This window comes from Dendropsophus ebraccatus, chromosome 8 (genome assembly GCF_027789765.1).
Source record: "Dendropsophus ebraccatus isolate aDenEbr1 chromosome 8, aDenEbr1.pat, whole genome shotgun sequence".
Classification (NCBI taxonomy): Eukaryota; Metazoa; Chordata; class Amphibia; order Anura; family Hylidae; genus Dendropsophus; species Dendropsophus ebraccatus.
The window spans coordinates 22,092,995-22,108,468 of NC_091461.1; the positions used below are offsets into that span (position 1 = coordinate 22,092,995).

Below are 15,474 nucleotides of genomic sequence, written 5' to 3' on the forward strand. Positions count from 1 at the left end.
TGTCATACTGCAACTTTTTGTTGTGAAACTACAGCTCCCAGCATGCTTCCTACACTCATTCTCTAGTTTAGACCTTCCCTACTTGTTAAAGGTTTTGTGACACAAACTTGTTCCCAAATTGTTGTGATTCCCAGTGATCCGCTGTAATCTGTGGGGAAACCTGGTTGTAAGTGTGTAGTTTCTCTGCAGCACCCCCACAGGAGAAATAAAGTATTACACCTAGTCTATTCAAAACAATTGGTTCTCTGTGTAATGTAATATTATAGGCCCTCCAGGGTAAATGCTCTTTACAGGTTTCTGGTCAAGGGATAAGAGTCCCCAAAAGAGCACCCCCTCCTCCAACTCAGAATTGCCTAATAAAGTAAACAAAAATGGGCTAATAGGGTGACCCATTTAAAGGCAAGATTGTACGCTGATGGTTTATCCTATATTTATGATTGATGGTGGTCCAGGGGTTGCACTATACATCAATGTAAACTCCCAAAAAAGATTCTTAAAGGGTTCTCCTCAGAGAAAGCCATTTAAGGGCCACCACAGTGATCAGCTGATCAGAGCTGATTCTGTTAGAAGACTTTGCAGCCAATTTCCATATAGCACCTGAATAACGCAGTATTACTTGGCAACTATGCAGATATATGGTCATTTATATAATCAAATCCACCATAACAGAAACCCAGTGACCACTCACTATGGTCTCCATATGCTCTAATAATACGCGAGGGCTATCCTCATATAAGAAGAGAATTTTTGAAAAGAAGAACATGGTGGATTCTACCTTTCCTGACCCTACCTTGGGTCTATACATATAGATTCATATGAATGAAAAAAAAAAAAAAAAAATACTCCCTGGGATAACATAATATAATGCTTCTATGTAATGAAACAATGATCCAACAATTCTACAGTCTGAGAACCTACTTACCAGCAAGCTGTCTGGCTCTTTGGATTAAGATGTCAGTGCAGTCATCCTGCAATGGAAAAAAGGCCATCACTGAGTATATACGGTATATGTGGTATATGGGACGAGTCTGGCCTTTCCTCCTACTCCGACCTCTTTACACGACTCCTATTAACCTACTACCAGAACCAATGCAATTTCACACGTTTTATACACTCATTGACTGTGATGGAGATATTACACACAACCGCAACCAGCAAAAGCAAGAGTGAGCTGGCGGCAGGTTTCAGTGATGCAGTTTGCATAGAAGTTTCTCTCGGAAATGAATAAATAGGTTATCCCAAAATATAAACTTCTTATCCACATGATATATGATAAGTATCTTATTCTATCGCTGGGACCCCAATATTCACGATTTGCAAGTCTCATAGACGCATATATTATACTGATGGCAGTAACAAATGTAAAAAAAAAAAATAAAAAAAAAAAATGCTATGGCAATGACGTACCATAGAGGTGTGAACCAGGAAGACGAAGCTCTGGACTCCCTGGGCCACTCCTTTTTGGCACTTTACTGCAACACGCCCTGTATTTTGAGCACACTGCCGTTACAGGAGGCTAAATGAAAGGTAATATGTGTATCCTTTTCCCTAGAACTATGTAACCCTGTCAGCACTTTGGTATTCAATGTCTAATTGAAAGGTTCACTTTAAGGGGTACTCCCATCTTATCAATGTATAGGGGCATCCAGCGCCCTACAGCAAATAAATGTGCACCATCGATTCCAGGGACCATCATCTCCATGTTCTAGTACTCTGTGGGTGTCTTAGATGCCAGACCCCCACCAGTCAGCTTGTTAGCCCCTATCCTGAGAACAGGACAGATTTACGAGATGGAATACCCTTTTAAGGATGCTCCTTGGGCCTCAGCTGACCTCATGTAACCCTATGGACACACGTAAAGTATACATTAGGAGCTTTCCCATCATAAGCATTAAAGGGGTTATCCAGCGCTACAAAAACATGGCCACTTTTCTCCAGAGACAGCCCCGCTCTTGTCTCCAGCTTGGGCGGGGTTTTGCTGCTCAGTTGCATTGAAGTGAATGGAGCTTAATTGCAAACCGCACCTGAGCTGGAGACAAGAGTCGTGCTGTCTCTGAAAGAAAGTGGCCATGTTTTTGTAGCACTGGAAAGATTTATCAAAGGGTGTAAATTATACACTGGTGTAAACTGCTCCCAGCAACCAATCACAGCTCAGCTTTGATATCTGGAAAAATGAGAGCTAGGTGATAAAAAGACTATAAAGGGCCACTCCTATCTGAAGATTCATGGCGTATTCTCAGTTAAGCTGTTTAAGCAACTAATAATATCAATGAAATTTAAATAACCTGTGTAAAATATCCAACTTTGCTATTCAGCTTCCCGACCATCTCCGCTAGCTGCTGTCAGGACTGAGAGGGTTGGTAGACCCCATCTACCAAATACACATGGAACCTGCACTTTCTTGTTGATAGGAATGCCCCTTTAAAAGGGAACTCCGGCAAAAAACTTTTTCTTTCAAATGAACCGGTTTCAGAAAGTTATATAGATTTGTAAGTTACTTCTATTTAAAAATCTCCACTCTTCCAGTACGTATCATCTGTTGTACGTCCTGCAGGAAATATTTTCTTTTCAGTCTGACACAGTGCTCTCTGCTGCCCCCTCTGTCCATGTCAGGATCTGTCTAGAGCAGGAGAGGTTTTCTATGGGGATTTGCTCCTGCTATGGACAGTTCTGACACGGACAGAGGTAGCAGCAGAGAGCACTGTGTCAGACTGGAAAGAATAAACCACCTTCTGTAGGACATACAGCAGCTGATAAGTATGGGAAGACTGGAGATTTTTAAAAAGTAGTAAATTACCAATCTGTATAACTTTCTGAAACCAGTTGATTTGAAAGAAAAAGATTTTTGCCAGAGTACCCCTTTAAGCGAACCATAAACCTAGTTGAACGTGATGTTTTCTATTCCTCTAGGTGCTCCTGGTTCTCTGCACAATATACCAGGTCTGTTCTGGTTATCCCTCCAGCTGTCACATTGGGACCATAGAACTGTGATGACTACCAGAAGGGACCATAGCAGGAGGAATACTCATGTATATCCCTGTATTGCTGGATTTTATACTGCATAGTTTTTCAGCCCCTGGGGCGGTCTCAGGGGTGGCAGGATTACCTCTTGCAGCTTCTCTTCATTCTCTTTGTTAGCACTGTGCTTCTTGTCAAGTTTATTCCTGCTCTTTGGCCTAATGTGACTGGCAGCGTTGGCAACAAATGCGCTATTTACATCCCACTCCGGCTCCTGCCAAAGGAAAAAAAAAATCTATTATTGTCCTAATATTCCCATGTAAATCATCATCTCATGGGCAAGCGGGAACCCGTCTCTTTGGCTCCCAGGTGAACAACACCTTCTTTCCAGTTACTGGAGGAGCAGAGAGGGCTGAATGTGAAAATACAGAGAATCAATAGCACGGCAAGCAGTTAGCCCAGTGGAAAAGCTGTAGTGCAGAATAGCAGAGCTCTGCGGAGTCACTCGCTAACAAAGGGGGCATTATGACCACTGACAATAGGCTATTCACTGGCAGAGATGTGGAGGGAGGACCACAGGAGGGAATAACAGAGCTGACATCCGCCTCTAATCACTTATAAGTAAAGCTCCACCTTAGAGCCCCTTTAAGGCGTGCTAAAAGTTACCACTAAACACATAGGAGGAGATTTATCAAACATGGTGTAAAGTAAAATTAAAGGTGGAATCTGATTGGTTGCTAGGGGCAACTGAGCCAGTTTCACTTTACACCATGTTTGATAAATCTCCTCCATAGGGTATTATTAGCTGGTAGGTGGGGATGCCCACCAAACACCAGAAAAGAGGTCAAATGTCCCATGAACAAAAGTAGTAGTAGTGGGCATGCTCCGCACATAGAGGATAACCCCCTTTAAAGGGATCCACTATCTGTATTGTATTGTAGTATTCCTATAACAGGTACACACCAGAGAATGTGTGCCCCTTATAGGTTATAGTGGAGGCAGCCTATTTTTACATGCAAGGACAATGCTAAACTAGTTCCCTCAAGATCTGACATGGTTTTGTAATACCACATCCATTATAACAGATGACATATAACGCCGCCCCAAAGTATTGGCCGTAGAGCAACCGAGAGGTTATTCATAATTATAATCATTAGCAAAAACAACTCATGTTAATGGGCTTCACTGCAAATACTGAGTCATATCAAAGGAGCCACAGGGCACAACACTGTGTGTGCAACAGAATGGCCATGTACTGTAACTACTCTGTAATTTACTCCAGAGCTGCACTCACTATTCTGCTGGTGAAGTCACTATGTATATACATAATATTACACAACACTGTGTGTGCAACAGAATGGCCATGTACTGTAACTACTCTGTAATTTACTCCAGAGCTGCACTCACTATTCTGCTGGTGAAGTCACTATGTATATACATAATATTACATTACTGATCCCGAGTTACATCCTGTATTATACTCCAGAGCTGCACTCACTATTCTGCTGGTGAAGTCACTGTGTACATACATTACTGATCCTGAGTTACATCCTATTAAAATGTTAAACATAAATAACATACAGAAATAACACACCATATCTAACCAGAACAAAACAATAAACAGAAAAATTACCAAAACAAAATGAACCCATAACATAAACCACCGGTCCATCCCCGCACTCATTCTTCCACACATACAACCCATAAACCTATATACAATACACACACACACAATATAACCAATTTTAGCTAAACGTATTAATATACTATATACAAACCTATATACAAACACTAATATATACAATACACCACTATATACTATACACCTATATAAATAACTAAATGTGAATTCCCTGGCCCAGTTGTATTGTGCACAACCTCATACCACAGAAACTATTCTATACAAACCAACACCAACTAAACAAGACATCATTACACAAATAAACTAAAACTAAACAAGACATGATAGAAAAAGAATAACCTACAACTAAACAATACATATAATTATTTATTTATTTATTTATTTATTTTTTGGGCCCTGAGCTGGTCCCACATCCCATGCCCCCAGTACATGATTACAGACGTCCATGAACCAGCCCAGGATTTTATATTATATATATATATATATATATATATATATATATATATATATATAAGTCCCAACAAAGTCCCACAGAAACCCCCTCCCCCCTTTTACCCACCACCCAACCTAACACTAAACCCGAACCCCGGGTGCAAACAAAACATATATAATATATACAGTATATACAATTTATACAAACATACAAAGACAATCACAATACGCAAACTTATGAAAAAAATCTATAACATACTAAACCCAATAATGAGACTTCTCAGCCCCACACACAACCCGAAAGCCCAAGTTCAGTACCTGCAAGCCCTATACTCCAGTATCTCTATTCTCTACAGCACAAAACAAAAGACTAAGGTGTTAGCATCAGCCCACCAGGAGAGGAGACAAAGGCTAAGGTACTTTAAAGGCAGAGCCCCTGCAAAGACAAGAGTTACATCCTGTATTATACTCCAGAGCTGCACTCACTATTCTGCTGGTAAAGTCACTGTGTACATACATTACTGATCCTGTACTGACCCTGAGTTACATCCTGTATTATACCCCAGAGCTGCACTCACTATTCTGCTGGTGAAGTCACTGTGTACATACATTACTGATCCTGTACTGATCCTGAATTAAATCCTGTATTATACTCCAGAGCTGCACTCACTATTCTGCTGGTGGGGTCACTGCGTACATACATTACTTATCCTGTCCTGATCTTGAGTTCCATCCCGTATTGTACTCCAGAGCTGAACTCACTATTCCTTCTTATGAAATAACTGTGTGCAGATGCTGGCAGATTTCAGCTCTTATGTCTGTGAATGCAGCCTTGGATTATTATACAGACTGTAACTTAGTACAAGCATCAAGAGTGGAGATCTGCTGCGTCCAGACATGATGGGGGATACTAGCCTCGCAACATCCCTGGTATGACCCTATAACAAATCATCAACCTTCACATGTGATAGTACAAGGAGTCAGGAAAGTTCACCGGGGCAGCGTCACTCTAGGAGTAAGATGTCCCTGTGGTGTCTGGGGTCACAGGTCTTCTGCATGTAACCACATGTTGCTTGAATACCTGCTCATTTTCTTCAAGGTGCTTCTTTTTCTCGAGTTTTTTCCGCTCTCGTTGTCTCTGTGGAGAAAAAGAAAGGGAATTACCCTTACAATAAGTGATGCAATAACCCTGAAAGAGCTGAATAAGCTCAGGCTTGGCTTACATCCCTAATCATGTTCTAAGGCTTCCTCCAGAAGGTGGCATCAGAGAGCTGCTCTCTACATCCCTCTTCCCATAGTCCCCAGTGCAGTGTGAACGGCCGTTACAGCCCCCATGCATCTTTACGGTCCTCTTCACAGGTCAGTTATCCTCTTATATGAAAAGTGTAATTTGTCCATTTCCTTCTGACTATAGCAAAGTAATACCACACACAACCTGAGGGCAAGAGTGGCACTGTTTTTAAAAGAAAGCAGCCATGTGTATATAATCCTGATAACCCCATTAACTCCTGAAGTAATAAAGAGAAGCACTAGTGCGCTTGATTCCGCTGTAACTTCTGATCACACTTAAGTGGTGCAACTGTGAAATACCTGCCCAAAGTCATTCGAAGCCTTCAAAGGGGTACTCCAGTCAAAAGGAAAAAAATATTTTCAAATCAACTGGTACTAGAAAGTTATACAGATGTTTAATTACTACAATAAAAAAAAAAAATCTAAATTCTTCCAGTACTTATGAGCTGCTGTATGGCCTGCAGGAAGTGGTGTCTTCTTTCCAGTCTGACAGTGCTCTCTGCTGCCACCTCTGTCCATATCAGGAACTGTCCAGAGCACAAGAGGTTTTCTATGGGGATTTGCTACTGCTCTGGACAGTTCCTGACATGGACAGAGGTGGCAGCAGAGACCACTGGGTCAGACTAGAAAGAATACATCACTTCCTGCAGGACATACACCAGATGATAAGTACTGAAAGACTTGATATTTTTTAAATAGAAGTAATATACAAATCTATAGCACTTTCTACCACCAGCTGATTTGAAAAAAATAAAAATAAAATTTGTCTGAGTATCCCTATAAAGTGACTATGTAGAATATAAACTCCATTTTCATGTACCCTAGCGGGATACTCAATGTAAGTAGATGATGACGATTCTCATCTCTTGATCAGCTCAGTCCACAGATGGATCCATCGTCAAGCACAACCCATTTATATAAGTGGGCCAGTGTAATACTTCATTTCACCTGCGGAGGAGCTGCAGGGAAGCTGAACACTTTCTACCACGTTTCCCCACAGGAGGTCCCAGCAAGAGAACACTGTCTGATCTGCTTATTAACACTGGATCCTTCTAAAAAAGTTGTTTTCCCTATGAAACTAAACAGAATCAAGCAATGGAAACCTTCCCCATGGGGTGGAATGCCTATTATTCATATGGAAACGCTGGATTATTTCCAAGGTACAACTTTTTCCATGGATCATATTGTACAAACTATCTCCGACATGTTTTTAGCTTTTTCCCTTTGATGCCGGTCATCCATATTTGATACAACGGTGATACAGGATGGCTCTGGGGTCCTATATATCACAGCTCCTCTCCCTTCTTTCTGACAGGGAATGTTTCCTGGCCGGCGCCCAATGCCATGTGTATGCACTGCCCACATTCCTTCCTTTGTTAAGGTCGGTATAATATACAGGCAGACCACAGAAGGCAGCGCACCGTATAATAGATTCTATAAAGCTGAGAACACTCAGTTACTCACCCCTACCACCCTCTCTCTCTCTTACTGCGGCTATTGCTCAATGTTTTTCTCATTGCTGGTTCAGTCGGGTGGAGTTTATATGGATTCAGATAGGGATTCAACGAGTATCAGCCCTCTGCCCCGGGCATTAAAGGGGTATTCCACTCATATCAAAAGATATGTTGCTGTCCATGGTGAGACTAACAATTCATTCTATACTTCTATATTCATTATCTATCGGTCTCCTTCCCCCAGTTTTGAGCTACTGCTTTTTGCTGAAGACACATAAATCTTTGTGTGAGCTTTTCTCTCTGTCTACAAGTCCCTGACTGGCTGTATCTGCAACACTGCAGCTTTTTTGTAACGCTGGGAGGGTTAATCTGAGGTCAAGTTGCTGATCTGTGAGGGTGCGACTGCTGTGACCCCCGATGATCCTGAAAAAGTAGACAAAATTGCTCCCAGGATAAACAGTGGACGCCCCACACTCTATTCACGCTCTATGGGGCTGGTAACCATTTCAGAGTTCAGCACTCCAAAATATTTGCAGGTCCCGAGGAAAATGAATGGAGCACTAACCGTACAGTCGCGCAGGTGAGACAATTGGTAGCCGGCACCACTCCACACAATAGGAGATAAAAACCATCTAGTGTAATGCAGTCTGAACAGCAACCTAAGCAGGCCGAGGAGGTGCTCAGCAATGAAGATAATACCGCATAGTGTGCATTTTGAAAGATAAAGAAGCAGCACTCACCGCATTAGCCGTAACAAACCTTTATTAGGGTCGCTGTACACTCGGCATGGAAGGGGGAAAGATGGATACGGGCAGGTGTGTTCCTAGACGAATGTTTTCACGCTCAGCAGTGCTTCGTCAGGACAAGGACACGTCCTGGACCTGATGAAGCGCGACTGAGCGCGAAAATGTTGGCCATCTGGCCCGATTCGGCCGATTATCGTTTGGTGACATAGAGAGAACGATCAGCCGATGATCGTGTCATCGGCTGATCGTTCATTTAGGGCCAGACCTAAAATCATCATTCCCCCACCGTGCATCGCTACGGTTGAATAGCGGTGCGCGGCCAGCGACCGACGATTTGACAGCAGCAGCAGCATACATTACCTGTCCAGGCTTCTCGCGCTGTCTTCATCCCAGGGTCCCGCGCTCTCTTTCTTCTGAATGGCCGGTCAGCTGACGGAGCGCTCAGCCAATCACAGGCTGGGACCGCCGCAGCCTGTGATTGACTGAGTGTGGCCTGTCAGCTGACCGGCCATTCAGAAGATAGAGCGCGCGGGACCCTGGGATGAAGACAGCACGGAGAAGCCTGGACAGCTAATGTATTACTGCTGCTGCAAGGACATCGGTAACAATGTCCCTGCAGCCCTCGCTCAACGATCATTGGGCTGTGGAATAGGCCCAGTAAACGAGTGGCGATCTAGCAGATCGCCGCTCGTTTACATCGTTGATCGGGCCCTTCTCGGCCCTTAGTAATCAAGCACTTATCCCTTATACTGTGGATATGTGATACCTCCTTCCAAACCCCTAAATCTGTCGACAGTGATAGATAGCTGTTAGGGGAAGGAGACACATGGTACCTTACATATATCTGTATGTTCTTCCAGAACATAGAAATGTTTTTATTCTCTGGTGAAAACAGTCAAAGAAGACCCTGAAGTGCTGAGGGCTGTAATGCCTCGTCTTTCCCCTTTCCATACCTATCCATGCTTTACGTTAACTGTCAACTGTTAACTGCAGAGATAGGAATGGGAGGGGGAGCGAGTATGCATTTTAGCTTGCTGCACTTCAGGATCTTGGGAATATTATATGAAAGATACCATGTAATATATAAAAGATTTCATGGTCCCCTCTGACCTAACATTAGTTTGAAACACGAATTGCAGCTGACAGATTTCCTTTAACTCATCATTCATTCTAATAACCGTGAAATGACTCTGTTGCCTCTGTCCAAGTCTACACAGCAAAGTTGAATGAGGCACTGCAGAAAACAGCTCAGGTAGGCCCATTATAGTTATAAGAATAGATTATAGATATTAAAAATGTCTCCTCATTTACAAAACCAGTATTCACTCTCTTCATTTACTCACATTACAAGGAGACCAAAAAAACCTAGTACAACGTCCCCCAGAGGCGTTATAGAAGTATTACACACTCTGTACAGTCAGGATGTTCGCCAGTAACAGCCCGCTTACCTTTTTCTTGGCTCTGCGCTTCTCGGCTTTTTGCCTGGACTGACCGTCTTCTGACAAGTCATCATCAGAGTTTATTTCTTCTTCCTTCAAATACAAAAATAGCAAAAAAATTATTATTTTGAAGAGTCCGGGTTTCCATGGAGGACTGGAGTGCTGGAGATGCTGCAGGTCAAGAACAGCCAGTAACTCTTCCCAATCATGAGCTGCATTGTTATCTGGGCACTGAGCGGAGAACGGGGAGCTACACGGCAACAACAAATAATTCGATACACATGCATCATAAATTTTGTTTTTGTTTTTTTTGCTATTTTTTTTTTGTTTTAATTATTTGTATTTTTATCATTAGTCATATGCTTTACTGCAAGCACAAAGACAACCAATGGACAAGATCTGTCCAGTTCACAAAAATAGGTAACATTCCCCAGGGAGCTGCTCTTGTCCTTTACCGGTATCAGCTTTCACCATAATGCTGTACAGATCACTTTACAGCAGCCTCCTCTTTATCATCACAGACAGAACAGGAAGTCTCAGCTCTAGGCTTGGGGGGGGGGGGGGGGGGGGGAGAATGAAAACTTCAAGACTTCAGGACTATTTTAAAATATAGATAGTAAATTCAAAAATATGTTAAGCACAAAATCTTGATTTAAAGGGGTACTCTGGAGATCTTTTCCATTCAAATCAACTGGTGTCACAAATTTATATAGATTTGTAATTAACTTCTATTTAAAAAATCTTAAAGGGGTAGTGCAGCGGTAAAAAATTAAATTATACAACTTTGTAATGTATGTTATGTCTGTGAATGGCCCCCTTTCCAGTGTCCCACCACCCCCACCCGTGTAGCCGGAAGTGTGGTGCTTTATACATACCTGATCCGTGCCGACACGCGTCCGTCATCTTGTGCCAAACGTCATCTTCGGCCGGCCGGCCCGAACACCCTCGATCTTCCCGAGTGCCGGCCGCGTCATCAGCCGCTGAGTCGCGATTGGCCGAGCACAGTTATGGTGGGGGGACACGGGGAAGGGGGCCATTCACAGACATAACATACATTACAAAGTTGTATAACTTTGTAATGTGCGTTATTCTGTGAATAATTTTTTACCGCCGCACTACCCCTTTAAGTCTTCCAGTACTTATCAGCTGCTGTATGTCTTGCAGAAAGTGGAGTATTCTTTTCAGTCTGACACATTGGTGTATTCTTTATATTCTGACATAGCGCTATCTGCTGCCACCTCTGTCCATGTCAGGAACTGTCCAGAGCAGTAGCAAATCCCTACAGAAAACCTTTACTGCCAGGGACAATTCCTGTGAAGAATAGAGGTGGCAGCAGAGAGCACTGTAAAGACTTGAAAGAATACACCACTTCCTGCAGGACACACAGTAGCTGATAAGTACTGGAAGACTGGAGACTTTTAAAAAGAAGTACATTACAAATCTTGAAATGAAAGAATTTTTTTTGCCGGAGTACCCCTTTAAACAATAGGTTAATTTCTGATGACATGTCCCCTTAAATTCAGGAGCCTAGTTTAAAGAGTACAAGTAAAAAATGGCGGGGGGTCCGACCTTTTTACCCCCCCCCCAAACGGCAGACGATCTCCATATTGTTCCCTTGCTTCTTTGTTGTGTATACAGTCGCGGGTAAGGCACGTGATCCGCTGCTCTATCCAATCTCTATGGAGCCGCCAGAGAGAGATGAGTAAAGCACTCTGCTCTTTCTGGTGGTCCCATAGGAATGAATAGAGAAGCAGATCTCGTGCCGTACCCGTGAATGTATCCATAACCAAGAAGCCGGGGTCTGATATTGAGATCGCCAGGGGGGTAAGGAGGTTGGAGCCCCCCCTCCATTCTCTTACTTGTCCTCTATCCTGTGGTAGGGGACAGGTTTGGTCTTGGAATACCCCTTTAAAGTTAGATGACGGCTACAATGACAGCATAATAAAGCTATAAATATACATTACATATAATACTCTCTCAGCGCTGTATAATAATAGCTGTAACACATACCTGGAGATTAAGGTCTTTCTTGTGCATTATCTCATTTCGGCAGCTACGGATACCTTTAACATTTTCAAAGTCCATTGCATTCTCTGATGTTTCAAGGTGATGCTTTATGGTGAGGAAAGAGGGAAAGAGAAAAAAAAAAAAAGTTTCGTTAAGAATCCAGGAGCTGAACTCTTACCTCCTTCATTAAGGATCAGAAGTCTAATGAATAATGAACTATCTACCTGGAACTAAAGCATCTGTCTGCTTTTTACGGCAAATTACTATGTACGCGGCTGCAAATACATTTACGCAGCATAAGCAAAAAAGTTCACTGAACTCATCCCAGGACATTTATACGGCGGAGGAAGAGAGAGGGGCGGATTCTTATTTGTACTCAAGGACTTTTACCCTTATAATACCTGAAAAAAAGATCCTCATCTATTAGGATGAAAAAAAAAAAAAAAAAAAAAAAGAAAATCAACTTTTTGGGATTAAACAGTTTTTGGAAGGACGAGGGACACCAAATCAGGACGCTATTTTTTTGTTTGTTTTTTAAAGGGGTAGTTCACCCCCACAAAATGTCTTTAAAATCAACTGGTGCCAGAGATTTGTAATTTACTTCTATTAAAACATCTCGTCTTTCAGTACTTATCACCCGCTGCATGTCATACATGTATACAGTGGTGCCTTGGATTACGAGCATAATTTGTTCCGGGACCGTGCTTGTAATCCAAATCCACTCTTAAACCAAAGCAAATTTTCACATAAGAAATCACAGAAATGCAGACAATTGGTTCCACACTCCAAAAATAAATTTATTTTTCTGAACAACATGCAAAATTAATGAAACAAACATTCAGAAACAGCAGAATATGTGATATTATAAGTTACTGTACAGTAATGGAGAGGATGGGAAACACAAGGGCTGACAGAGACTGCAGGGAGCATGACGGAATGAACAGGGCAGATGTGGGCACATACATGCAGTGCTCTCTGTCCGGGGAGAGAGGGGTTACAGTTATGGAGAGATTACCTCCACAGTCCTGTCCCCTGATGCAAGCCCCAGTGAAAGTGGATCTGCTATGATTTGGAAGGTGAGGGAGACCTTCTGGGTCAGAGTACAAGGCTGTAGACCCCGCTATGCAGACCATGCCCCTCCTCCATGCGCGCTCCCACAGTACAGGGAGCTCTTAAACCAAAGCAATGCTCTTAAACCAAGTCATAATTTTGAAAAACTGTGAGCTCTTATATCAAAACGCTCTTAAACCAAGTTACTCGTAAACCAAGGTACCACTGTGTAGAATATTATATATATATATATATATATAATGAATGGAAAAAAAAATCTGACCTGCCAGGGTAAAAAATGGACACAGCAGACAAAACATTGCTGCGCTTTTGTCAGAGGTAGTTTTACTACCCAGACCCTCACAGATCTAAATTTGTTTGGATATCCTTATGCCTTAAAAGAGAATCTATCAGAAGTTTTGACAGCTAAAAACCTCTGACAGCGCTAGCGTCAACATTCCAGGGATGACAGTAGTGCAAGATGCATGACCCAGAAATCCTGGTCTTAAAGTTGTTGTTTTTTTAATAGAAAAAAAAGCAATGCTACTTTTTTGCCAGAGCACCATCCTCAGGCTGTGTGTGGTATTGCAATTCAGTTCCATTCATTTCAACAGAACGGAGCTGAACTGCTGCTTTAGGAAGAGAGCGGGCATATTTTTCTAAGCCTGGATAGCAACTGAAAATATATGCCCTACTTAAAGTGAATGCACCACCAGGTACATCGCTTTGGGTTTTTACATTAAAGGGGTTATCCAGCGCTACAAAAACATGGCCTCTTTTCCCCCTCTGTTTCCAGATTGGGTGGGGTTTGGAACTCACTTCCATTGAAGTAAATGGAGCTTAATTGCAAACCACACCTGAACTGGAGACAAGAGAGGGGGAAAAGTGGCCATGTTTTTGTAGCGCTGGATAACCCCTTTAACAGACCAGTGCATGTGCGGGGATGCCGGTGACTTTTTTTGAACCACCACCCAGTTCCTGCACACAGTGCTGGTCTATTGTCGAGCATTAGAATCAATGGAGCCGCGTCACAGAGGGGAGATTGCCCCCAGTGCCCCGGGACGGACCTGTGCTCGGGAATAGACCAGTGTCGTGCGCAGGAACCGGGCGACGATTCCAAAAAAGAACCAAGGAATTGGCACCCCCGTGCTGGCACCAGTCTGTTAAAATAAAAACCAAAGCGGCACAAACCATGCAAGGACAAGCCCTACTGACTAGTGTCGATTTACTTATACATTTCCAGGAGGAACAACAGAAGGGCAGCAGATGACTAGATGTAGAATTGCTATAGCAGACATGTCAGGAGAGCCGACCGCTCCTCTTTAAAACATCACGTCAAGAGTTGAGGATTTCAGCATAGGGTTTCCTCTAATCTAATCTGCAGCGCATATTGGTTAATAAGATAGGAACACAGTTCCTTAAATTGAATTGCCCATTTTATATGCCACCTCTTTATCTTCATTCAGCCCTGACTTTATGCAGACATTATAACCAGGGGGGACGCAGGCGAGCGGCAGGGGAAGAGGCCTTATATCTACAGCGATCTGACGGATACGGAGGCATAGTGGGGCCATGAGTCATGTACGGGCCCTTTGTTTCCTCACTTCCGCTGCAGGTAATACTAATTGTCCAATCTGTCATCCCTTAAATACACCGAGTATCACACACTCCTGGCAATACATTTGGCCGGGCTACAGCTCCCCAGAAACTTGGCAATACTAACGTCATTTCACACACGTCTGAGCTCTTAACAAACGGCTTAAGGGATCCGCACTAACAGCGCTGTTTATATAGTAGCGAGGACACATGAGGACACGCAGGTTTGCGTCCCCCGATACTCGTATCCGCCAATAGTTACTAAACCTCAAGGATATTTTCAGCTATTTACTCCCATTAAATTATTATTATTTTTAAATTTAAGAATATCCTCCTATTTCCAGTCATAACAGATGGTTGTTGTCTTCTCCAAGGCTGTAAGGTCCATTAAAATGAATAGAACTTTTAAGAGTTGGGCAGTCACATGGTTCAGAGATCCTTGGGAAGTCATCCAAAAAAATACGTTGACGTGACTATTGGGAAAAACATTCAGGAGAACGACAGGGAGGCCTGACAGAGAAAGTGAGAAGTGTCTTATTATACTTCTATATATCTTGGCCACCATTGGCCTGGTGATCAAGAGTAGACCAGCTTTAGAAGATAATCTTAGATTAAGTTCAGATCACTTTTCCTTAAGGTGTCCATACACCTTAGGGTGGTATTACACGGGCCGATGGGGGTCCGATAATACCTGTAAACGAGCGCCGATCTGCTAGATCGGCGTTCGTTTACTGGGCCTATTCCACGGCCCGATAATCGTTTAACAAGGGCTGCAGGGACATCGTTACCGATGTCCTTGCAGCCCTTGTTTAGGCTATGTTCACACTACATACATTAACGGCCGTTGTTTTCACCCGGCC

The 15,474-nt window shown here is 42.8% G+C and overlaps 1 protein-coding gene across 2 annotated transcripts in view; it reads right to left on the reverse strand.

The window, feature by feature from the left end:
• Positions 1-15,474, reverse strand: part of LOC138798457 (tetratricopeptide repeat protein 31-like) — a 62,677-nt gene that overhangs the window by 21,763 nt on the left and 25,440 nt on the right. Inside the window, exons 2-6 of one of the 2 annotated variants that reach the window (XM_069978923.1) lie at positions 11,972-12,073; positions 9,971-10,054; positions 6,114-6,170; positions 3,107-3,232; positions 923-968 (exon numbers count right to left, since the gene is read on the reverse strand). In XM_069978923.1, coding sequence (XP_069835024.1) covers positions 923-968; positions 3,107-3,232; positions 6,114-6,170; positions 9,971-10,054; positions 11,972-12,046 — 388 coding nt within the window. In that variant the 5' untranslated portion in view covers positions 12,047-12,073. The remainder of the gene's footprint in view (positions 1-922; positions 969-3,106; positions 3,233-6,113; positions 6,171-9,970; positions 10,055-11,971; positions 12,074-15,474) is intronic. The other variant, XM_069978924.1, reaches the window with a different exon arrangement.